The sequence below is a fragment of the Martes martes genome, assembly GCF_963455335.1.
Source record: "Martes martes genome assembly, chromosome: 1".
Classification (NCBI taxonomy): Eukaryota; Metazoa; Chordata; class Mammalia; order Carnivora; family Mustelidae; genus Martes; species Martes martes.
In genome coordinates, this window is record NC_137888.1 from 179335458 (window position 1) to 179362336 (window position 26879).

At 42.3% G+C, this 26879-nt stretch overlaps 1 protein-coding gene across 5 annotated transcripts in view; it reads left to right on the plus strand.

The window, feature by feature from the left end:
* FOXP1 (forkhead box P1) overlaps positions 1–26879 on the plus strand; it is a 578496-nt gene that overhangs the window by 425128 nt on the left and 126489 nt on the right. For all 5 annotated transcript variants that reach the window (XM_080822733.1, XM_080822734.1, XM_080822735.1 and 2 more), the window contains one exon: positions 3019–3120. In XM_080822733.1, the coding sequence (XP_080678859.1) occupies positions 3019–3120 (102 nt within the window). The remainder of the gene's footprint in view (positions 1–3018; positions 3121–26879) is intronic.

Here is a 26879-nt window from a genome sequence, read left to right on the forward strand (position 1 = left end):
TGCTCCAACTTTGTTCCTCTAATCAGGATAAGGTCAGGTAATTATTGTGAAGCAATCCATAACAATTCAGATCAAGGAGAATAATTTATACTAGTATCGCCTCTCCATCCCAGATATTTAAAATTATTTTGCATATTTACATTCATTTTGAGAATAAAATTTGGAAGCCAGTTTGCACATATGTCCATCTTGTATTCTTCTCTCTTGGGTAGTTTGACTGAAAAATCACCAGTGTTTCTACAAGTTCCTAAGCCTTTTCTACCCTGAGTTGCTGTCTTTGATTATCATCTTCAGCAGGGCTCGGTATGAAATGCTATAAGGTAGTTGGAGTTCATTACATGATTATTTAAGTTCATGTGCTCCATGTTGGGTCTAAAAAAAGATGTTGTACACATATGTGATTTTTTTCCCCCTAAAACCAGGAAAATAATTGCAAGGATTTCACTAGCCAATTTTGAAATGTTATAGAGCCAGCTCAGTAAACATTGGTTGAAAATTTAGGTTTGAGTCCTATACTTTCTTTTGAGTATACTTAGGAGAACATAAGAATAGTTTTGTGTGGCGTGTGTGTATGTTTTTTAAAAAGACACTAAATACCATCCCTTTTGCCAAAATGAGTTCAGTGCACAGATTCTCTGAGACGTGGTTATTTAAAGACTGAGTACCTGTTCTCCAAATACTTGGTGACACACAGTAAATAATTTTAACGAAGGTTGGTGACTATGGAATTTGCATCATGTTGCCTGGCTTTGCTTGTTCTGTTCTGGTATCACATGTCCCGAGCCTTTCTCCTCTTCCCCACCATGTCTTCCTCCGCACTCTTTTCCTTGTCATCTACAGTTCCTCTGCCTGCCTTCCCAGGTAGCAGCCAGACCCTTCCTTGCTCATCCGTTCATTACTCTGGGAACTCTGAAGCAAGCCCCTGGACTATGTAGCTGTTCCCTTCCCTACATTAAAAAACCGTAAAACCCTCATGTGAAGTAGTTAAGAGAACATATATAGTAGGAGGAAAGGCTTTTGCTCCTGCAGGCACCTTGCAGAGGGGACTATTTTTCTTATATGATATAAATGAAATCTTCACTCTGCCCACTTTTACACCTACGCATGTACTGAGCGTCTCCAAGGAGACAAGGAAACCCGGAGTCCAGTGATGGTGAATCCTCCTCGGAGACAGCAGGCTGGAGTCTCGGGCAGCTCTCCCAGGCGTCTTGGCTTCCAGATGCCCCTCTCAGACAGCCTCTCTTCTGGAGGCTCTTCCAGGCAGGCTTTCTCGAACATGTCTCTCCCTTCACAGATGAGCTGGCCTGTACGTTACCTCTGAAGGGATGGTGGTGGTTGAGTTTAGTAGGCAGAAGGCCTCCCTGGGACAAGGTGGGTGGGTGTCCTAGGGAGCGGGGACGGGAAGTTTCCGTCTTTCCCAAGATTTTTCCTTGTCACCCATTTATCTGTGCATCTGTTTCATGGCTTCCCTTTGCGCCTTTTAGGCACAAAGGCACCGCTCAACTTTACAAAATGTCTAAAAATTACTCTTTGTTACAGTAGTACGGTTGTGAGCTCAGTTAGTGAAGTTGTCCTTTTAGAAGCCCTGCCCTCGCGGATCTGATATTTTTCGGTGTCTGTCACGAACAGTCCTTCCTGACTACTCTCTTTTCTGTTCCCCCTGAGTTCAGCGCACAGGGTCCTCCAGGACATCCTACCTTTCCCTCATTCCATGGTGTCACTATGACATTTTTTGGAACTACATACCCGAGTGTCTTATGCACATGAAGCCTTTGTTTCTCTCTGAGGAACGCACTACCATCACATGTCCATTATGCGCACTTTCAGAGACTTCTAGCATCAGATCCTTTGGCTGTGGTGACCACATCTCCCGGTGCATCTTCTTTTAGGTACCAATAATTAGTTACTATGTATAAATTATTATTGATGCAATCCCCAAGAAATCCCATTCTGTCGCTAAACTCTAAGCACGTCATTAAATGAACAGTCTTGACATCTCTTCCACATGAACATTCTTGGTTCTCAGCCAAATTAACTCAAATAGCGTAACTTCTCATGTGATTTTCTAGCACACTGTCTGCAAACTGCAGTCTTCTGTTGCTGATCCGGCTGCCCTCTTTAGAAAGGTGTGGCATTATTTCTGTTAAATTCTTTGACAGTAAATGTTCTCATGAGGGTTTCTTGATGACACTTTTTTTTTCTTTTTTTACTCGAACGTTTAAAAAAGATTGGTCAGTTTGTTTTCTAACTTGGGAGGACTCTGCTGTTTACCTTTTGCTTTACCCGCAGTTCATATTACTGCTCTAGTTTCTGCCTTTAAATAAAAACTACCTATGTTACGAGCTTCAAAGCATCACTCTTTATTAGGCATGATCAGTTTTGTTCACAGGTACATAATGTACCTTTTGAATTGACCTAGAGGTCGCATTTGCTACTTTTTTTTTTCCTTAGATAGTCTCTTCAGGTCACCCTGAATGTATCTTACCTTATTTGATTTTCCTTCTCACATACCTTTATCCATAGTGTGTTTCACCATTGAGCTTCTCCTCTTTATCTGGGCTCAGAAGATGTCAAAGTCTTACTTCCTTTTGACTCGAACTCTCAAGTTCTCCCAACAAATTGGAGGATGAAGCTGCCTCCAAAAAATGCCCCATTGTCGTCTCCTAAATCTGTGCCTTCTGTCCAGGTCTTTCCTCGCTGCTCTGCCTTCCTTCTTTGGGTCCCAGTCATTCATGGTCCCAGTTATGTCACACCGATGGCAGGAGTAGAGCATCGGCCTGGGTGGATTGCTGTGTCTAAGGAACTGGCTGTACCACTGATGCCATCTAAGAAAATGTAAACCAAGTGTGGAAAGTTCCCCAGCTTAGACTGCTGGGAAGTTTTGTGGGCTGTTTCATTGGCCTGGAAATGCGAAAGTCAGGATCCCATCCTCAAGTGTACTTCCTGGAATCCTTTATGTGAAGGAAGCCCCGAACACGGCTACTCACACCAATGTGTTTCTTCCATTTTTCCTTCCAGGCACTTCAAGTGGCCAGACAGCTTCTCCTTCAGCAGCAACAACAGCAGCAAGTTAGTGGATTAAAATCTCCCAAGAGGAATGACAAACAACCAGCCCTTCAGGTGATAATTCTTTTTTGAAAAAAATTGACATTATACACTTTGGGAGAGCTGATACGCCATTCAGAAGCAGATTGTGTTGGGAGTTGGCAAATCACGTATGACGATCTTCTGCCGAAGGTGCATTTTTTAGTTTACCAGCAGAGAATGACATTTTGGAAAATAATGTCTATTCAACCAAGAGTGTGGTTATTGAGGAGAAGATCTTCTAATGAGTTGTTGTAATAGGAGGATGAGTTTTGCAGGTGTGGATTGCTTATCAGGGACCATGTAGACCAAGAAGAAAAAGTTCCTGGTACTCAAGATAGGTCACTTTCTTCTCTCGTGGTAGGGCTGGAAACACAATACCCACACCCATAACTTTAGTGCAGTGGTTTTCAACTGGGGGCGATTTTACTCACCCGCCCCCCCCCCCGCCCCCACCAAGGGACAGAGAACAATGTCTAGAGATAATTTTTGGTTGTCCCACGGTGGGCATGGGTGCTCCTGACACCTAATAGGTAGAGGTCAAGGATGCTACTTAATTGATCATACACTGTACGGGGAGATTCCCCACAGCACAGAATCATTCATTCCTAAGTGTCAGTTGTGTCAAGAATAGCTAGGAGGACTGAGGGAGATATGGTACTTTTAATTTACCTAGTCATCAATTTAATACGTATCTTGTCATTTAGCGGATATTTTCAGAATACTTCTCGATCACTAATGACAAATGGCAGGTGATTTTTATGTAAAGATCTCAAAAGAATCAGTTTTAGCAACTTCTCCTTTCAGCCCTATTGAGGGCAGGGGCTAACGGTGTAGAAAAAGGGAGTTCATAAAAATCTAATTTGGATTTTTGACTCGGAGTAGAAAAGTGTAATAGAAATTTCAAAGAAACTTGATGGAGGCTGTTCGTGCCCACACCGGAGGCAGGCTACTTGCAGGTACGACGTGATTCAACTGCTTATGTAGCTCAGAGTGGGCAGCCTCAAAGCAGGAAGTGAAGAGGAGTTTCTCACACTGGACATTTGGGGACAGAACTTGTAGATGGTAGCTGTTGGGTTTAACTTGGCACCAGTGACTGTGACCATGAGGTCAACCCAAATTCCAGCTTGTGTTGACTTTTCTCAGATCAGAGTGAACCAACACCAGTTCCCAAATTATCCTGCAAGGATCTAACTGACGTTTGGAGAGCAAGTCCTAGTTCTTCTACATCTGCTCGGGAAGCCGTCACTGTCTAGGTCAAGTTTGGCACTAAAGTAACCCTCTGTGGGAACAGTTGGGTGACAATGTGTATTGTTGACTAACACTTTCAAAACCAGTTAGTTACTTGGTAAACCATCATCACCAATCCCTAGGCCTTTTCACGATGTGAATGCTGGGGACATTTTTAATGAGGTACAGGGCCATTGAGGTCCCATGTCAGGTGCTATAAGAAGTGCTTTGTTGTGCAGATGTCTTAAGAACAGCTCTGGAGGATGAAATATGACTGGGTTGACCTTTCAGCTGTGAGCTTATTTGTCAGGATTCAAATAAGTTGAAAGGATCAAACTGAACAGTTTCCGTAGTCAGACTGGGAATTGTGTTTCAGAGGTCAGCTACGGAGGCCACATTGCAGATTCCAGAACATAGCCAATTGTTGGTACATATTAAAGTGTTGGGGCATCTCCTGCAGACAGAGACACAATTAAAATTCTAATTTATTAATGTATACAGGGAACTAGCCCAGCCTGTCACTCAGTGATTCAAATGACTGTCCATTCTTTTTGCCTCCCTCTTGGAGCTCTAACAGCCTTAAAAATACCGTGAGTCCTCTTGAATTTATCAGATTTCAAGTGCATTGGAAAAATGACAATATATTATTGGGGGGAGGTGGGACTCTCACACGTAGTAGAGCTTTGGTTAGGGATAATTTTAAAAAGTACACACATACACAATCTGTCTGATGCACTGCTCTGCAGTATTGAATATCACATGTAATTTTTTTATACTAGACTTATATTCCCTCATACTTGCTTTTTAAAGACATATGGCATTTTTAGGTAACTTCTTTTCCAAGATGAACGAAGTTGCTTTAGGGCTAAATATACAAAGTAAAGTTTCAGGGGATTTCCTTCTGAGGGCTCATTTTCTTGCCCGTTATAAGGTTTTTAGCCACCAGAAGAGTATGATACAGAGAGCTTCATTTTTCTTGGCAAAGACAGTGTCAAAACCAACCTAACACATTCTGCTGAGCTCTTCAGTCTGTATAGAAAGTGCGGGGCGAAGGGGCCATCTTGAATTCTGGTTTTGCTAAATAAGATGTTTTGAGTGCCTTCCTAGCCCTCCGTGGGAGAGTTGACAAGCATGGAATTTAGACCAGGTTCAAGAGTTGATTGAGGGGAAAAAAATGAAGAGTTGGTTGACTGGTTGTGTATGCGTGTGGCTGTGTGTGTGCGTGTGCGTCTGCGTGCACCCGTCATGTGCGTCATAGACCGCGTCTTGCCAGCTGCCTGGTAGGGTCATACGGATTCAGCAGGCTTTCTTAGGTTGGCCGGCCTTCCACGAACAGAGGGGAGAAATTACTAACCTAGGTCGCGTGGTGTACTACCTCCTTATAAAAATACGTACAGAGACTCGGTGATTCACAGAAGGAATAACCTTCACATTTAAAGAGATCTTGCCATTCTGTGTCCTCGCTGGGGACATCTCAGCCAGTGTGGCTCTGAAACGAAAGGGAACTCCTTTAACAAACCTTAACAGTGTTCGTCTCTGTTCTTCATACCCTTCGTAACCACGCTGAGAGACCTATTTTAGCAAATTTTAGATCTTCTGCATAGAGGAAGGCTTGACAGGGAAGAAGAATTTGATCTGCTGATTGCTTGAGGGGAAAAAAAAAAAAAAAAGGAAGAAAGAAAGAAAGAAACCCAAATCCTCAAATATACTGTGACTTATATTTTAGGCATATCTCACACTTCCCTGCTTTATGTTTGGCAGCGTTCTCCAGTTTCACAGGCTGATGATAACAAACAAAAGAGAATGGAAAGTTAGAGGAGGCTCTCAGTGGTTACTCGATAGAGATCACAAAATGTAGTCGAACATCAGCAATTTGGACTAATTTCAGGAAGACGAGAGTAAATAAGAGAGAGAAACGCTCTCTCCAGATACACATGCAGAAGTCAACCTGAGCTGGCCACATTCTTGGGCGACGTGTGGTTTACAAAATACAGGCATTAATTGGGTATAGATATTGCTTTTGAAGTTCTTAAAAAACATTCTACTTGGTAACCTAAATCGCCCCTCCTTTAGTCTCTCGAGTTGCCTTGCAAATTTTTTATGAATGATCCAAATGAAAACTGAAAATTGGCCCCATTGTAAATTCATAATCAGGAGGATCTGAATTTATTCAGTGTGACGCGGTGAGCATTTCTGGGTCAGCCTCAACGCACAGGGTATCCCGCTGATGCTTAGCTACATGAAACAGCCAGGGTTATAGTCCCTGCCTTCAGGAGGCTTATGAGTTGTAAAAGAATTAACAAGGTTTTGCTGCAGAAAAAGAAAATTATATGTGGGTAAAAATAGTAGGCTTGCTTTTATAAATATTTATATGCTTCTGAAGATTGCTTAAACAAGTGAAATAAATGCTTAACGGTGCAGGTGTGCTCATAACCTCGAAAATGTGTAACTTTACTGGCTGAAGATTAATTTGTGAGTAGATGAGCAATTTTATTGATCGAGTTTTGGAACTTTGACCACCGTTTCTGGGTAGTAATTCATTTTGGTTCTTTAAGCATTTTAGTTGTTGGCACGAGTACATAAACTGGAAGGAAATCAAATGACACATTTTCTCCTAAGAAAGTAAAAGTACATGTGTACTCTGGCAGCATGAAAGTCAGGAAAGAAAGTAAACCTTGTGTGTTGCTTACAGCGGAAAGCTGACCACAGTTTCAGGCCGTCTATAAAGAATTTGAACTTGAAACCGGTCATTGGAGATTTTCCCCTCCTGCCCCTCCTCTCCCTTCCAAGGTTACATCATGTGGGAGCCCCTCACCCATGAGGCCATTTCACTGGAAGGAGGATAGTGAAATCCACTGGAAGTGCAGCTGTGTCGTCCAGTTGGAAGCTCAGGATCATAATCAGGGCTCCTACTTGAAGCAGAGGAGGTTAAAGTACAAGATCCAGCAGGTGGTGGTTTTTTTTTTTTTTTTAAGCATTTTTATTTGCCGTTATATAAAACATGCTTTAGCAGCATTTTTGCTTTGCATTAATGCCACATATAATCTTAGTACCTCATATCATTTCCACCTTATTCACTAAGGAATAAATTGGTAAGAGGAAGCCTTTAAAGGAAACTACGATTTTATGTTGTAGATAGTGAAATGGAATGGTTTTGAAATACTGACCCTTAAAAAATATCCCTATGCATGGAATTAGTAAAGCAGATAATTCAGGAGAAGGAGGCAGATTTTTTTTTTCCTTAAATGTCTGGAGTTAACATTGTCTAGAATTGGCATCCCTGATCTTAAATTGATATGAGGTATTGAAATTTGGGTACCTTTTAAGATGTCATTGTTACCACATGACTTTGGAGAGTCCCCAGACCCTACAAAATAAATCTCGGTAAGAAACAATAAAATAGAAATGATGCTTTAAAAATGGCTATTAAGTCTTACAGATTACACACACCATTAAAAGTATCATAGAAACAGTGACCCCGCCCCCTCAGGGAAAAAAAAAAAAAAAAAAAAAACGCATCCACACACAGAAGTTTGTATCAGTTATAAGGGTTTCCTGAACCTCAAGAAATCCATCCCGTGACCCGGGTCAGATACTCTTGCTTTCAGAATTTTTTTTTTTTTTCTAAAATAGTATGTTTGTCCTTGCCTCCAGATTTCTGATCTGAGTTGTAATGAATTAGCTCCTTTCTGCTCTTTCAGCTTCTGCAGTATATAGGATGAGCCTGTGTCCCAGTCCTTCTAGGATATCCCTGGTCTATGGCTGGTGCCAGAGTGTATTTATTGACATTTCTCACTTAAAGCATCCCAGTTTGGACCTTTAATTATATGATCACCCTACCTATATGCATCTAAGCATTAAAATTCAAGTGTGAATGCTAATATTCTATTTATTTATTTTTTAAGATTTTATTTATTTGAGAGAGGGAGATAGAGCATGAGCAGAGAGAGCAGCAGAGGCAGAGGGAAAAGCAGACTCCCCACCGAGCAGGGAGCCCGATGTGGAGCTCGATCCCAGGACCCTGAGATCATGACCTGAGTTGCTTAACCAACTGAGCTACCCAGGTGCCCCATGATGCTAATATTTTAAATGTGAGCATGTCTTTGTCACCGTATGCATCTATCACTATAGGCGAAGACAATGAATGTTTAGTTAGTGCTGAATGTGGACCATCCCCATAGCTGCCCTGGGGTCTAGGAGCTGTCCTTAAACTGTGCTATGGGTGAGGAAAAGGAACTCACAAAGGTTACCTGACTTACTACAGCGTATCCAGGCAGGTACGGCACTAGGATGGGAAGCCAGGTGTTCTAGGACCACAGACGACCAGTATGCCATCAGGAAGTTCACTGTAGCTTCCCCTTCCGTGTACATTCCTCAGTATCTACGGAGCGCCCTGTTTGCCACCAGTAAGCAAATTCTTCTATTTTCCATAGCATAAGCAAGAATAAAACCAAACCACCAAATTCCACTGTAAATATCAGGATTTCAATTAAAAGGACTAAGATCTGTGTCATTACCCTAATTGTTGCCTCGTCCGTGTATGTGTCTCAGCGGTGAGCAACAGAAAAGAAAAGTTATTTGTCATTCTCAAGTCTGAAGTGCTCTTATGAGCTTCCATGTGTTGGAACATGGAATGGTATGTTATAATCATTGTTGGGGCTAGGAGGTGGGGAGGGACGCGAAAAAAACATACTTGACTGGTCAAAAATGTGTAAATTGCTGACAAAATGACACATGTAATTAAGAGTGCTCCTACCATTTTACCTTGTGGTTTACACCTCCAGTGTTGAAAAAGAGAGCGACTCCCACCTCGCTAATTACCATTATCACTGAAATGCTAGGGTTGGAGTCATTAGTTCCATGTGCATTTAATTAGAGGAAGGCTGAAATTGGATTTAACTTATTACTTTTTCATGGATCACTTTCTTGTCATCACTTCAAATTGGATTGCAGCCCCAGGTAACTAATTATGAGAGCCACAGGATCAAGAGTGAAAAAAAAAGGTAATTAGGAATAACACTGTCGGACCCTTGCTGGTCGTCCACTTGTGCTTTGGAAGAAAGGAAGGGGGGGAAAAAACCCCGAGCCGTATTTTGTAGTATTACAGATTAGGGAGTTAGAGGTATGCGTGGTTGCTAGGCATCATGAGAGCCCGTCACCACCCATAGTGGCTTCTGTGATATACAGCTGAGCTGGAGTTGTCGCATCCACATGGTTCCACAATCACCTCCTTAATACCTAGATTAAGCTTGCAAAAGCAACAGATTGGTTGTAGGTATGAGGCATCCCAACAACCGTGTAGTCTGGGGGGCCTCCCATATATGATTACAACAAAGCTGTCAAGACGTCTCTGAGCCAAACTACAGAATATTTTAAGTACAGGGAGTTAGAATTTAATGAACGTATTAATGTTCCAGAAACATCATTCATATCTGACAGGAAGACGTATCAGTCAGCACAACAGTAAGGTTTAAGGTTTATACATCGGGAATTTTTGTCAAAGTTTCCAGCAGACCGTAATATTCGGACCATTTATCGTGCTTCTAGTTTGTTCCCTACCCCACCCCAGTGGTGTGGATAGGCAGGCTTGCTGAGGTTCTGTTTCTCCTTCCGCCCCTATCAAAAATACTTTAAAACAAATTATATTGTTTCCATGTGCAGAGCAGAATTCAGAACTGCAAGCAATCAATTTTATTGACATCGTCTGAAAAAATGTTGGTGACAGTTCGAGGATGTGAAAGGGTTGGATTTTTAAAGTCATCGGTACTAACTGGCCAAAAAAAAAAAAAAGGTTTTTTTGTTTTGTTTTGTTTTTTGGGTTTTTTTGAAATGTATTCTCATATTCTCATAACTCAAAAGAAGTCCTGTGAGTTAGACTCTCCCATGAAGGGATTCTTCTTTGATAGACGGTGATGGCATAATGAGAAGACTTGTTATCAAGCCTCTTGGTTTCCTTGAAGGGAGAAAAATCTTCCCAGAGAAGTGAATCACCTAGGAAAGATAGCTAGAGTTTCTTAAGTTGTTTAAAATCGGTTTTAATGTTCTGTTAATGTAAGCAAATAATCACGATTCAGTCTTGGGTGACTTTCAAACCTGGGTAAGTGGGACTTGCTCGTTATTTTCTCAGGAATATAGGGAAGTGGAGACCACGATGTACCCACCTGACAGAACCACGTTATTTATTCCCCAAGTGATAAAATACTCTTCCTGGAATTAGGAGTCCTTTTCTTTTGTGAACCTTCAGAGCAAAATCTCAAGAACCAAAATAGTAATCATCAAATCTAATGCAGAAAATTAAAGCTTTTTTTTTTTTTTTGGAACATCTTAAGTTGATTTAGAATTTTTGTACACAATATTCGTCTGTGGTTGAAAGGGGGCACACTGAGGTCAAGTGATGTAGTGTTTTCCATTTTTCCATATGAGTCTCACAGTGTGTGATAAAAGCAAACTCCTTTATTTTGTAAGTCTGCTGGAATTTCTGATGAAGTGCAGAGGTCACGTTCCCTGTCAATTTGAGTAGCCAGCATTTTTTAACTACTGTTTTTTCTTCCCTTCTCTGTGTGTCTTTTCTTCCCTGCCCCCACCCCCACCATAAACCGTGGTACTTTTCTGACACATGCACAGTGAAGTCTTCCAATCTGAAACTCATTAGCACACAGCATTGGACCCTGTCCAGTGGTTAGAAAATTTCCTGAAGCCCAGAATAACAGCATTTGGTGTAAGCACCACGGACCAGCAGTGACAATGGGGGTAGTCGCGTTCCTCTGGCGCCCGGCCCGGTTGGGAGAGCCAACTGACCGTGCAGTGCAGCGAGACAGAGGTCGTGCATATGGGATGGGCTCGAAAAGTTTGGTCCTTGGAGAAATAGGCTTCTGAAATCACAAGGCAGTGTCTTTCCCCCATGCCGATCATTTCAGTTGGTTTGGGGGTATTTATCAACGCAAGCTGCAGGAACGTGAAAGCAAACCATTAGAGAAAGGCGACGAACACCAATTTCTACAAAATAATTTTTTCACTTCTGTAGCTCTTGGGTCATACAGAACCTATGGAAGAATGAATTCGTTCAGGCTTTATTCATTGCCCCTCACTCTCTCCAGGTAACATGACCAAGGTGAAATCCTCATCCTCCCATTAGAAAAATTACCCAATTCGCCGTGGGTCGGGATACTCTGAGCCAAGCTGTCAAGCAGGAAACGGAGCCCCACAAATGTGGTAGTAATCGTGTTAAATAGCAAGCATGTAAGCTGGGCTTTCCAGCAGCCGACCACTACGCAGAGAACATCTGGGGCTCGATTCTGTTACTATTCCCATTTTACAGATGAGGAATGGAGGGCCCAGAGAAGTTAACTTGCCCAGGGCCAAAGAGCCGGTGAGTGGCCAAGCTAGGCTCGCAGCCCAAATAGTCTGGCACGCAAATCGGTGCTCTTACCCGTCCCATTCTACCGACTCTCCCCGAGCTACTGCCTGGGCGTCGCAGGCAGGGACAGCGAAAGGAACAGAATCAGAGTTGCTGATGCCTACGGCTTGTCACTAACCACTAGACCACACCGTCTCCTAATTTGGACATATGTTTATGGGCATATTTGAAAAATAGTGCTTGTAATTGAAATATGCACTTTCTAAAGGGAAATGACGCTTGGGAAAGAGTAGAAAGGCGGGTATTACTCAAAGTCTGCAGACAACTCTGCAAGTAATTGTCTAAAGGCAGCCGTTGAAATTGAGAAGCAGTTTGGAAAATGTACAGTTTGGGAAATTTGTGTACCAATGTAATTACGGTAGTTGTGAGTTGATGTCATGCCTGGTAACTGTTTTTGTATTGCTTGGGCCTTTGTTACCGAGCTGTGATATCATGAGCAAACTATTATAAACATAGCATGGATATAGCATGCTTGTGTAACAAAAGATCGGGAACTTTTATTAAGTTTGTTTTCCTTGTCATATTGTAAAAATTTATTATGTGTACTGTGTATATTAGAAACAGATTCGGGTAATTCTGTCTAAATGAAGTCATCCCGGCTATTTCCAGACTGTCTGTTTTTGGTTGTGAATAATTTTCATACATCAGATGGTTGTCATATTTAGTCGCTCTCAAAATTTTAAAGAGAACATATCCCATTTTGAACTTGGGGTGGACTTTAGCCGCCCTGCTGTTGCGACTGTTTGAGTTTGAAATTACTGCCCCATGAATTATGGAGACTGAGTACAAGTCATTTCTAAAGGGTCTAGGCCTGTTCCCTCCTATTCATAACTTTTCCCCCCTTCATCAAAAGAACAGATTTTTAACTACTTAAGTAGTAGAATTTAAAGCTGCCAGCGCACAATTGGACAAAGACTGCCAGCGCTTGTCCTTTTATGTTACATCCCATTGAGGAAATTTGGTAAACATTCAAGCAGACAGAGCCCAGCATTTATCGTTGTCGAATGGTAGAATGTGGATTTTAAATGGGTCGTTCAAAAACTTCGGATGACTCAATCCTTCCCAGTTACTCTCCGGAGCTCCTTTTGCTTACCAGGCTTTTACAACCTGAATATTCTGCCTGCTGCTTCAACTTTTTTTTTTTTTTTTTTTTTTCCCAAAACCAGCCGTTTTTCCTTCTTAACCTCCCCCGTATCTGGCTTTTTTCCTCGTCATTTTCTTGAAGTTTACTGTCACTAAATTCAGTGGCCAGGTTTCTGCCCTTCCCTCAACCTGTCTGACTTCCTCACAGCTAAGTCATACTTTGGCTAATTCAGCTTTCTGGAAATGGCTTTCTTGCAAAGTTCTTTTAAGTCCAGGCCCACCCCACCCCACCCCACCCCACCATACCCCAGTCCCCAGTCTCCAGGCTGTTCTCCTTCTGTTTCCCAATTTTTTTTCCAGAAGCCAAGTTCATTCTTTGCCCAATGTTCCCTTCCTTTGCTGTCCTCCAGCGGTGTGGATCTGTTGGCTTTGCCCCTTCTGTAACCTCTGCACCCATGAGGCCCCGCCTGTTTATACCCCTTCCTAACTGCCTGTCTGTGGCTCTCCGCTCAGCATGACAACAGTCGCAATTATCTCTAATTCAACTGATCACTTTTGTCACGAGGCTCTGTTAGTCAGAGTCATGAGTCATCATTGACTTATTAATTTCCTTCATGCCCACCACATTATCCATCATCGGATCTGCCATTTTTCCTTCCACTGGGTACCTTCTGTCCATTCCTTTCTTCGTGTTTCCCCTGCTGCTACCCTCCTGTTCCAGAGTTCAGACAGTTGGCACATGCCTATACCTTAGCAAAGAACCCTCGTCCAGCCTCCTCTAGCCCCTCAGAGGATCTCTTGTTGTTCCTGCATATCCCCTTTCCTCCCTCCTGCTTTCAGCTTTCCGTAAATGCTGTTCAAAATCCCATTCAAAATCTCTCAGTGACCCTCTCGTATCTACCATACCAAGTGTAATTTCTGCGGCTTTCTGTCTCGTTCCTTAGTATTCTAGCTTTGGATTAAATCACACGTCCTGAGAAGGTTGTCGTCGTCTTCCTGGGGAGGGGGAAGAGGGAAGTTCAGAGCCATGATTGCTTCTGTCAGGAGGGGAATATAAGCACAGTCGACGTGATAACATTTCAAGAGTCCCCAAAATCCAGGTTCGTAAATATTGCTTATTCTATCGCTTACCATTTAGACAGAAGGCCCAGGTGATTAAACTGTGTTTTGAGTTTAATTCCAAGAGAATGATATCTCTGTTTTCTTCAAAAGGAAACTAAGGGCGATGTGATACCTTATGCTCTCCCGGATCTAAATTCTCTGCTCTGTCGTCCCATGCTTCTTTCTCATTGCCGTCTACTGCTGCAGCCTCGTTGGGTTCCTTCTCATCTTCTCTGGACATGGGATCCACAGCCAAGGCATTCCTTTGTCTGCATGAGGAACAGCCTCCTATTCAGACCTCGTGAAGCTCCTTTCAATAAGACGTTGGTGAAATTATGTCTGGGTTGTTCTTCATTTGGTAGCATAAAGGAATCGTTATGTATTCTAGTAACAGAATTAAGAGCCCGAGCCACATGGACAAAGAGGTTTCGTTTGATCTAGGTGCCAAGGTGCCTGGAGTGTTAATTTGAAGGGTTCTAGGATTAGGATGGCCTCTGCAATCGATTGTCATGATCGATTAGCCTTGTCTGCCATGGACACCGCAGTTGGGGGTGGTGATACGTGTACTTTCTACTTGCCAAGCTTGGTGTACACTTAACTGACATAGTCTCTGCTGATCACATACCAGAGTAGAGAGGTACTTGGGGAGTTTTTGTTTTTGTTTTTGTTTTTTTTTGGTGGTTTTCTGTTTGTTTGTTTTGTTTTTGTTTTGTTTTGTTTTTTCCTGGGAAGCTTGATAGATCCAGTGGTAACTATTGAAATTTAAACATGTACTTGTGGTCTTCCCTATATACTTACCTAAGACTGAGCAAATTGTATTCTTATCCTGAAACTATACCTAGTCACCATCAGAAATGAGGTATGATATGCCTTTAAAGGCACAGGATCTTGTACTCTGGCTCACCGTGCAGATCAGCAAGGTGATTGAGAGTTTCAGAGATTTGTGTTTCAGAACACTGTGCAAGGGGCCACGTCGTGATTAATAGCATGATCTCTGATGTGAGGCTGATGTGAGGCTTCAGTCCCAGCAATACCCTTAAACTGCTGTGTGACCTTGGGAGAAGTAGCTTAACCTCTCTGTTTCCGTTTTCTCATCTAGAGAGTAGAGCTGATTACCTCACCTACCTGAAGGTGATTGTGAGGATGGAGTGATTAATGCATGAGAAGTGCTTGCACAGTGCCTGGCACATAGTAAATTCTCAGAAAAGTGAGCTCTTCTCATAAGTATGTAAACTCTTTTTAAAGGGAAAATGAATACATATTAAATTCAACATCATGTTTTAATTGACTTGATACCGGTCCCTTTTCAAGCCTGTGTTGTAGCAGAGTAACATGGACTATCCTCTTGCTTGTGGTAAACTTGCAGTTAACCAGACTTGATGGGAAGATGTCAGGCTCCTAATCTCTAAAATAGGCATAATCAGAGTGTCTGTCCTATGAAGTTGTTAAGATGATTAGCTGAGTTACTACAAGGAAGTAGTCTAGGATGGTGCCTGGCACACAACAGGCGCTTAATAAATATTAGCTGCTGCCACGATCCCTGCTCCTTCTGTTATCGGCATTATCTGCCTAGAGCATGGTTTTCCTCAGTGTGTCAATTTTAGCATAAATGAGGGTCATATTCTTCTGAAAACTCCTATTCTGGTCTTTCTTTTGTCCTTGTCTTTCTGAAATTTTCTATGAATTAATGCGAGGTCATCTTAACAGCTGAGGAATTAATTCCTAATCTGAAATGTGGAAGCTCTGTGCCATTCCGCACCCTGCCTGGCATAGGGTCGGCAATCTGTAGGTCTCTCTTTCCTTCATGAATTAGTGAATGCGTCTGTGATAAATGAATGAGATAGTGAAATGTCTAAGCCAAGAAGGAAGAAAAATTGATGCCGCTTTAGGGGATGAGGCTGCAGGCCCAGTCCAGATTCACAAATCTTGAGGAACTTTCCAAGACCAGAAACACAGCCTTGAAAGAATCCAGCGTCATTCCTGCCCAAATCTTCCGCTGGTTTGATGACATGAATCCTGCCAAGTACGGAGTGAAACTCACAAGACTCCTGCGGTGCTGTTTGACTGCCCTGATGCTCTGTGCTTGCCTTTGTACATTCGCTAATCTGTTTAACGCATAATATTAATGGCACAGAACTTTAACTCATAAGTATAGACAATTAAAGGAGACCAAAGGCAAAGTACAGAAATGTATTTGGTGTCAAGATTAAGTTCAGTGAAGCGTAGCAAAGATGGAATAGATTATTACAAGAACTTGGAGGGGGGGATAGAAAATCTCCCGAAATCTCTCATTTTGAAAGGAATTGGTTTACTTGATTATTTGCAACACTCTCACACTCAGGAAAATCTAAGACAAATGAAAGCAAAACACGATTTAATTGAGCTATTATTTTGCAGACTTTGGCTTGGTTTCAGACAGTCTAATCAAATTGTGCTTTGCTTAAACAACTAATGTTAAATGCAGCCTACCAACAGATGTTTAAAAAGAGTCTAATTGGAAAATCTACATCCTGGATTTAGACTGTCTCTTTGGAAAAAATAGCTGCAAATTTGTATTTTCGAGGACGACACCCAGTGACAAGCATTTCCAGAAAAGATAAAGTTTTCCTCAAGGATGCCTTGTGCTTGGGTGGAATTATCTTGAATAGTCAAAGGTGGCACTCTGGAAATTAAATTTCTTGGAAATTCTCCAGCTCTGTGCCACATAGAGCTGTACAGAGAAATCTCCTTTATCACATTACGTCACCGGAGTCCTGTTACAATCCCTGGATCGTGTCAGGGGCCCGTGTGCTATAATTTATAATGAGCCCTTGCAAGTCATGCAAGGCACATACTGATTGATGACATTTAAAGGTACTGTCAAGGTGGCTAGGTAATGAAGTTGACCTTCCTCTGTTGTCTCAGTTTCAAGTTTGTACATATAAAGAAACTATTTCACCTGCCATATTTGCTTGGAACTTTTCATTAAACCTACAAAGGGAGTTTGCTTAATAGTTAACTCTTTTCTTCCTTTAGACCAGGGGTCAGCAAACTTCTTCTATGAGGCCCAAATAGTGAATATTTTGGGTTCTGTGGGCCATACTGCTTCTTCAGCAGTATTTACTCTGCAAAAGCAGCCATAGGGAATACATAAGTAATGGGCGTGCTATATTCCTATAAAAATGTATGTGTAGACACTGAAATTTGAATTTCGTGCAGTTTTCACATGCATGAAACATTCTTCTTTTGTTTTGGTCCCCCCCCCCCCCCCGCCAACTCTTTAGAAATACAGAAACAATTCTTAGCTCAAGGGCTATGCAGACACAGGTGGTGGACCAGACCAGGTGGGCTCTAATTTAGGGACCTCTGCTTTAGATGACCAGAGAGGATCTTGCACCTTGTTCATTGAACAGAGTTGCCTGAATAACAGAGCCAGCAAAGGATTGCAATATGAAGATCATTCATCAAGCTTTGCACCCTGATGTGGGACGGGACCTGCATCTACTTGGAGGAAGGGGCATCTTTTCCTAACTTGCACAGAGGTGCTACCCAACACCTAACTTTTCTTCTCTTCTGTCTTCTTAGGCTGACATCTGTCCCCACAGTGCCATCAGCGGGTATGAGGGTAAAAGTAGTGATTTTTTGAGATTTAGGGAAGTGGACTTAGCTGGCAAGGCCTTTGTTAGTCCAGATCACATACTCGTGGGAAAGTAAGGAAAGCACGCCTTCCAGACACCTAACTGCCATCCATCAGGGTATGTTCATGATGTATGTGACTTTATTACATTGAAGCTCTTCACTGCCATCTGCCAGAACATCTTACGGATCTATGGATACTTTATCAATCGTTACATGGATCTGAGATGACTACAGTGTGAGTGACGCCCCTTGAATCTACCATGTAATGGTGCTCCTTCCCCACCCAGCCCTCCAGTGCTCAGTCATGTGGCAGTGCGGATTTTCTCCATTGTTTGCATTCTGAATCCAAGCATGTCTGATTTTGACAAAGTGACTTACCTCTATTAAGTCTCGGTTTCTTATCTACAAAAGATTAGTCAGTGGTTCTCAACCCTGGGGGCACATCAGAATTAATATAATTTTTATCATCATCAAGATCTAGGGCTCAAAGCTTTTTCATATCCTAGGTAGATTCCTGAACTCCACCGAATGAGAGTCTTGGGATAGGGCCTGAGCATGGGTATGTTCAAAAGGCTTCAGAAGTGTTTTTTGTGCACTCCCGTGGTTGAAGGCTCCTTGTCACGGTGACAGCTAAGCTCCTTGCTGACTCAAAATCTCAGTGTCTCTTTCATTCTGTTTTTCCTTCATTTGTTCCCCAGACTCCTCCTAGGGTAGTTGAAACGAACTCTCTGACTTCACCTCACCAGTGCGACGAACCATTTGCGGTCAACCAGAAGATGTGAGCGAATCCTTGGGCAAGAGTCTTGGCTTTTGTCCTTGGGGAATTTGCCCAGGATATAGCAGTGGAATGACTGGAGGCTGAACAGTCTATGTAACAATTAGGTGGGCCACCTTCCTGACCTTGGAGTCTACTTGAGAGATCCAGGGAATGAAGACAAAGGGTAATCTAGTTGGTATCATATTGATAGGTCTTTCTGGGGATTTAAAATATACGGCTCATCTCTTTCTCTATAGAGCTGTGTATTTCTGCTTTGGAATGGACCCATAGACTACATTTTTATGATAGGTGCCCATTTTTATGACATTTCCAGGCCAGCTCAGATTGGGAAATACTCTCTCACAAGATCCCTAACTTGATTTCCTCCCCAAGTCATTTAGATACCTTTCAGGTGCGTGTTGAAATTGGCCTACATGTCAGCGTCACACCTGGTTTCTAGGAGTTGAGGGCATACCTCATTCAGGAACTTGAATGTTATTTAAAATATAGAGTCTGTGTTTATCCAGGACCTTTCTTCTTTCGTTGTTTTATAAACAAATACCTGCTTTGCTTCTTTTGCAAAATACAGAAAGAAAAAACTAACAACACGGAACCAAAAAGACAAGCAGGGCGCCTTGTACCTCTTTACCCGTATATATCTCCATATTCATGTTTGACTTCACTTTTTAGAAATAGAAGCCTCTTCAGTCTGCCACTGTTTGGAAATTTGGGGACTGTTCAGTGATGAAGGCAAAATGGTCTGACAGCAGCCTGGTCAGTGAGGTCCACGAGGCATTTGGGGGCAATTTTTTTTGTTTTAGGGTAACAGTAGCTGTTTGAGTCCTGAATCCCCACCATCTAACAGCAAGTAGCCAATCTGACTTTTTTTTTTTTTTAAACACTATTTACCAATTGGAGTTCCACAAAAGAGAGATTATATTTCTTGACTTATGAACAGCAGGTCAGACATTTCAAAGAAAATTTAGAGAGCAGTAATTTTGAAAATGTACACAGATGAATTTGAAAATAAATATTTCACTGCCTACACAGCTCTATTTAGAATACTGGCTTTGGAAATGTATTCCAGAAGCCTTACCATTTTGCATGACACGGTGTCAGTTCCTGCACAATATATTAATGCTTAATTGAAGATAATGTAACTCAGATCAAAGGCATAATTAGCAGGCTTGCAGAAACTCTTATGGAGATCAGGATTTTGATGAATAGAAGTCTGGACAAAACTGGTTTATGAAAGGATCTTGAGACCGTCTGAGTCTTCATCTTTCTGCTCAGCTGTTGATGACAAGACTGGAACTACTGCCAGTCTGGGTGGGCAAGGATTGCCCTCGTCTCCACAATGTACCACCACCCCGTTTGAAACCAACACTTCCTGGTTTGGCTCCCAGTTGGCCTTGGGAGCTGCTAGACCATAGAACCTTTGACAATCTCACTGTCTACAATGAGGGGTTGATTTCTGTCAGTGTCGTGATACCTGTATGACTCTGGGAACTTTAACTGGAAGACGTAGCATGTGAGCTCTGAGCAGGCCTTAGAACAGAGGCTGGCAAACATAGGCCTGTGGGCCAAATCCTGCAGCTAGTTTTTGCAGGACCAATAAGCCATTTACATTTTTAAATGTTTGGAAAAAGATCCCAAGAAGAATAACATTTCATGACACATGAAAATTACCCAAATTGAGATTTCAATGTCCACAAATGAAGATTTTTTCAAAATAGAACCACATTCATTAATTTTACTAACTGTGGCTGCTTCCAGCAGATTTAAGTAGCGACATGCCCTGCAAAAGCCTGGAGTACTTACTACCTGGCCCTTTATAGGAAACATTTGATTTGACTCTGGAGTTAGAAGTTTGGTTTGATCATCAGGATATCTCTGGGAGGAAGAGCTTGGAGATCTAGGTACTTACTTGTTTTACGGAGAAAGATAGATGAAGACAAGGAAACTTTTTTTTTTTTTTTTTTTTACACCTAATGTTGGAAGAAAGTGAGGCAAGGCTTCAAGGGAAAGGGATAGAAAATGAAGTTATTGGGAACCCACACCATAGCATTTTGATGAGAAGATTATTGATTTTTATTATAATCATCATCACCAACAAGATCTAAGTCTCATTTTGATCTTTATTAATATAATTGTTATCTTCATCAAAATCTAGAACTCATTTGGTATTAAAATTTGGTGGAAACGATATAGTGATTCTATCTGACAGCAAGGCCCCAGGGGGTAAATGTGAACATAGAGGACCGAGTCATTCATTTACCCATCTGTTTATTCATCCACATTACCATTTCTTACACACCTATCACGGACTGGACCCTCCTTAGCACTGGAGTTCAGAATTGACTATCCCTTAGTCCTTATGTCAGGGTTGAAACTGCAGAGGGAATTAATATAATAAGTGTACTAATGGGTGTAAATACAGGGAACTTTGGGAATGTAAGGGAACAGAGCACTTGAAATGTGGACTAATGCCCCTGAAGAACTGAATTTTAAAATTGTATTTACTTTAAATTTATATAATCACATGAGATTTGTGGCTTCTATTTTAAACAATGCAAGCAGAGAACGTTTCTGTCATTACAGAAAATTCTGCTGGACAATGCTATTCGAGAATTTTCCTTGGCTTTTGAAACATTTTGGTAAATCTGTTCTCCTGATGAAAGATCAAAAAGTCGTCTCTTTTAATGTGGCTTCTTCATAGATCCCCAAAGTGTATCTCTCTGAGTCCTTGCCATGTATTAGATTTTCTCCATCCTTCTTTCAGTATATGGCTGTCAGGTCAGGACAGTACTGCAGTAATCACTGAGAACATCTACTGCCTCCATTTTCTCCCTCGGGGCTTAAGTTTTTCCTCTAACTAGGAAAAAAAAAAAATCCAAAGACCTGGACGCTTCACTGGAGGAAACCAGCCAAATTCCCTCCCCCACAGTGAACCACAAGACCCTTTGAAAACTGATGATTATTTTTATTTGTGTCGACTTAAGATGGAAATAAGAACTTCAAAAAGGCATTTGAAAAATACCCTTCTCACCAAAAAAGCTTAAATCATTTCCTCTGAAAGTTTCCTTCTATCGAAGGTTGGCTTTGGTCCCACAGACCAGCCTCCTCCTTTCCTCAATCTGAGGGGGAGGAATGTGACCTTGAGTTTCCATTGATACTGCTCTTAGGGTCCCACAAGGGTCCTTGTTCTTTCCGTTTGTCTCAGGGGCAAGGACTGGCACACCCTGGTTTCCTGTTGGTTTCTGTAAAAGCCAAATCCTTGAACTTTGTTTCCGGCGTCCAAATCCTGCTCATACATGCGCTTCTCATACCTGCCTCCCAGGTGTGAGCTTTATTGGTCTTGGATATTGGTCAACAGTGAAAAAAATAATTGTATTTCCATTTAGATTAAGAACAGTAACAATAAGAGCATTAAGTTCATTGGTTGACTATGTTGACTGGTTAGGGTAGGGCTTAGGGTTGCCCTTCATCCTTAGCTTCCGGTTTTGACGAGGTAGACAACAAAGCTTAGCTGCCAAGACTTTGGAAGGAGATCAACCCAAATGTAAAAACAATTACTTATCAGTCGTATGACCTTGTCCAAGTTAGCTCACTTCTAAACTTCTTCTATAAAGGAGAAATATCTACACATTGGATTATATTGGAAGATTAGGTTAAAGATAGTTAGATGTATTAATTATTTATCTACATCCAGTACATAATCTGACACATCACACTTAGAACACACACACTTAGACACACACACTTAGAATGCTGCATATTCCTGCAGTTCCTGTGCTCATCATCCACATGATGATGTTGGTTGTAGCTTATCACTTACTTGTAAGACACTCGGCTGACCTGCCCGAGAAGAATTGGAATTTTCTGTAGTGCTGAGACTTTTCAGTGGCACTAGATGGGCACAGAATGGCCATTATCATCTCTTATCTGCATTTCAGAGCAAATTGCTTTTAGAATGGTGGTTACAGCTATATTGTCATCTCTCGATCTTTCCTACACACCAGATGAATTAAAGACTCTACAACCCAAAGAACTGCTGTGCCGATGGTCACATCTGCAGGTCCTCTGCCCAGGGTTCTCCCTCTCTAGGGATGGCAGGGTTGGCTCTGCTTGCCGAGAGGACCAAATGGGGTGTCTGAGAATTACTCTGACCTCCTCCTAGTTCCCCTCTCCATACTAAGGAGGAAGTTGTACAGTTATTTTCTCTATGACTTCCTAGTTATATATGGATGACGAGGACCAGGGAATACTCTAATTTCCTTGCAATCACTATTTTTCTTGGGTCTTGATGCATTGGGAAGGGAAGAATGGATTTTAAAGTCTTCCTTTGACGAAGGCTTCGGGTCAGAGTTGAAATGCCTCTCTTGGGGACTAAGTAATTTGTTACTCTTCATTGCCCTGTTCCTTTTTCCCCCAGGGGTGGTTCTCTTCACACCTGCAGAAGACTTGTTCTTTCACTTCTGTATTATCACATTATTTACTGCATTTATGAAAAAAGGGACAAATGTTTTCTAACAGCCATCGTGACAGCTTTGCTACAAACAGGGCAGTGGTGTTTTGTGAAAAAGCACGGAATTGTCCAACAAAATTGGGAAAGACACGTAGGAAATGAAAGGCATTGAAAGTAGGAGTTTTGAGATTTATGTTATATGGGGAGAAGAGGGAGAGAAGCACAAATTGATTCTCCATTAGAGACTGCAAACTAATGGTCCCCAGGCTAGACCCCATTTCATTTGCAGACATGATGTTTAACATTTTGGGGAGTTATTTGCAAAGGTAAAACAGTCTGGAATTTTTCCATCAAAATACCATTTTCTAGCTTCTCAAAAAAAAAAAAAAAATCAGGAACTCCAGCAATATTCCTATATAGTAACAACTGTATAGAGCTGAGAAATCCTGCCCCCTTCTACCTTGCCGTGGTCTTCCGCTAGCCCGCTGGTTACGACTTGTTTCAGATATTAACCTGTCTGCTGCGGATCTCTCTCCTTAGTGGCCAAAAGCTTCTAACAGATCGAACATAGAGTCAGGGAGTCTTTCCCTGCTCTGTAACAGGCCACCTGCAGCCCAGGGATTTGGGAATTCTGGGTTCTTTGTATCCATGTACTCTGATGACAGATTGGATGTCTCACTGTAACCGGCTGCCAGTGTGAAAATGGGAACTCTGCTTTCTTAACTAGGACTGTGTGTGGTGAGGATTCCCATATGGCAAGGAAGATACACATTTTCCCTTGTCGAGGTCTGGATACTCTGCTACCCCAGAGCTTAGTGTCTTAAGAACAATGCTAACATTTATTATTTCACATATTTTCTGTGGGCTCAAACTATGGGAGTGACTTATTTAGCAAGGTAGTCTGGCTCCTAGTCTCTCAAGAGATTGTAGTTAAAATGTGAGGCCGGAGGGCGCATTTCCAAGATGGTTCCCCAGGATGAAGACCTGTCCATAGGGTTGCTTGAGTGTGTCATAACATGGCGGCTGGCTTCCCCAGAGTGATCTGAGTCTTCTGGGATCTGGCTTTGGACATCACATATTATTACTTATGCCATATTTATTGGTCACACAGACCAGTCCTGACACGGTGTTCCAGGAGACTACCCAAAGCGTGAATACCAGGTGGTGGGAGTCTTTGGGGCTGTCTTGGAGGTTGAGTACCACCAACACTAATCTTCCCAATAGCCCTATTTAGAGCTGTTCCTTGAGTGAGTCAGTGTAGGAGGTAGTAATACAACACATCGTTCAGCTGTGTTAGAAAGAAGGTTAAAGGCCAGCGTGTGGCCTGAGCACTGGTACACTGTTGGTTCAAGGCCATTGGTGAAATTATTGTTCACCTCATTAAAAGATTTTCTAGTAACTAGTAAGAAAGATTGACAAAAGAAGGGATGGATTGCATCATGATATTTGAGGAATTAGACTTCTTTCCCACGTTCTACAAATTTCCTCCCGTCTTTCCCCCAGGAACATTGAGAGGCCCCATATTCTCAAAGCTGTGAGACTTGAGAAGACAATCTGAAAACGATTTTAGGACAAAATAAGTAGTTCATTATTTCTATCCACCTGCCTCTCTCGTGTCTCAGAGGTCATTGGCATTATTGGAATGATTTTGTTTGTGCCATGTCCAGTTAAGCAGTTCGGTCATCGGGTGGAAAGAACAAGTCTTTTCAGAGACTTGATTAGATGTTCATGAGATTCCTTGTTCAACATCTGACACATGACTGGGGGGCTGCATTGGCCTGGACACTCTACCAGGAGCGCCAAGTAAACAAGGCAGACAGAGCCCCTGAACTCACCTAGATCATATTCTTGCGGGACGTTAAACCGGTAAGCAAAAGAGAAAGTAATCAGCAGATGTCACGCGATGATGAACACTAATAAGGAAGCAAAGCTGGTTAATATGTAGACAGTGGTCATGACATTCCCATGTTCAGTTGGTCGGCTGGAGAAGACCTCTTTGAGAAAGGGACCGATAAGAAGAGACCTCAACTGAGGGAGGCACTGAGTCTCGAAAGTACTGGGAAGGAGAATTTTCAGATGGAGGGAACACAAGTGGAAATGCCGGAGACAAGAACACACGCGGCTGCACTTCCCACGATTCATGGAGGCTCCATCCGCTCACCAGTGCCTGGTTCCTGGTTGACAGCTTTGCTCTCTTGACCATAGTCTTGTCGTCCTGGCTTAGCCTTCTTCTGCAAAGAAACACTCGCGTGCTAACCAAGATTCACTCGGGAAGCGCGTTATGCTGTATTGAATCTCTGTGTATTTCCCCTTTTTCTCCCCACAGAGATTTTTACAAAATTTATGTATGCAAACAGGTATTTTTGTTTGTTTCACTTGAGTTGCCTTTGCATAATGTAATAAGCCCATGATTTCACATGTACAGTAATTCATAGAAAGTGATAGTCATCTTGCTTAGACACCTTAGTTCTCAAAACTAGCTTGCTAAATATAGTACCTTCTCAGACCCATATAAGGTGCTATTTAAAAAAAAGAAAAAATAAAGGTCAAAGATTCCCCACCCACGAATTTGGTTATAAAAACAGCAAAGAAGGGTTTTTCTGAACTTGAATCAGTAAATTTTTAATTTAAATAGTATCCTGTTTTGACAATGTGCTAAACCACAGCCGTCTCAGAGAGATAGTTAAGCATTTGTCAGTGCCTACTGGCATCTCTCAACAGGAAACATGGGAAGGCTTCTGTTGTCATTGTGTAATACACTGACAAGGAATGCGTGCCCTTATTTGTTGCATCCGGGAAATGGACGGAATCGCTCTGGTGTGGCTGGAGCCTGTTTACGTTAACTTGACGATGTTGCGTAACCTTTTGCTGTACAAAAACCTGGACTGCTTCTCTTGTTCACTTAACCAACATGTGATTTCAGACTTTACGAATCAGGCTGCCAGAGCGAGACGCAACGTGATGTCACACAAGCTCTCTTCCCCAACCCACACAGCAAAGAACTGGGCTTGCTGCCTTTTCTGATCTTGGTCTTATGATCTGACCAGTGGTAGAACTCAGCTGGAGTGGGGCTTGGGGGGGTGGGTGCTACACAGTTCTTGAATGGCCTGGACCCTCCGGAAGAAATCAGAGGTGCTGTACGAGTCCTCTCTTCATTCCCAGCTCTCTTTTCCATCAGTTTGTTGCCTGTTGAATAGTAAGTTGCATTTTACTGTAAAGGTGACTGCGTTTTTCTTATGGGGCCTTCAGGGTAAACAGCCGTTAGTTTCCATCTGTGAACACACATGTAGCTTGTGTTTAGGTAGGGTGCCCACTTCCGAAGTCATTATTTTTCTGTAATGTTTATGCTCCGTGGTTGCGCACAGATAGATTCTATGCCCCAGTACCGGACTGAGAGGTAGCCTGTAATTCCAGCTGAATGTGTCACAGTTGAAAATAGACCGGAGTGGGAGCGAGTGATGGATCAAGCAAATAGCTTTTAATTCTACATAAATTGGTTTTCTGCTTTGCTCTGGGGCAGAAGTTTGCAGCCCCGGGGTCATGGTAGATGTCACTCCTGCTCTGCAAGAGTGGCCTGCTTGGCAAGTGTCTGGTAAGACAGAACTCAGGATTTCAGTCCCTGCCTCTCAGGGACTGACTTGGGGCAATCGAAGATGGTTTTTCCAGGCTGGGATTGCAGCCCTATCTCTCTACCAGCCAGAGACACTGACGATCAGAAGAGGCAACTATTCCAAATTCTCCCCGGGATAAAATTAGCATGACGTTTTTTAAATGTGCCTTCCCCCCCACAACACACACACGCTTTCTTCTTAATAAACTGCATAATAATGACATTGATATGTTACATTGCCACATAGGGTAGATTAGAAGATTCTCTTTTACGCAAGGCTCTGAAACTTCTGTAATACCGGTGTTAACTACCACCCCTCGATGGGGAAGCTGGAACTGCTAGGGCACAATCAGAGAGGGAAGAACCTTCTTTCTGCCTCTTGCCCAAAGCCAAAGAGTTCTGAGAGGCCAGTTGCCAACACGAGGCTCTACTTCCAGGCTTGAGAAGACAGTCGCAAAGGATCTCAATCTGATCTTTTTAGTTCAAATTTTAGAATTGTTTGCCAGTGCCA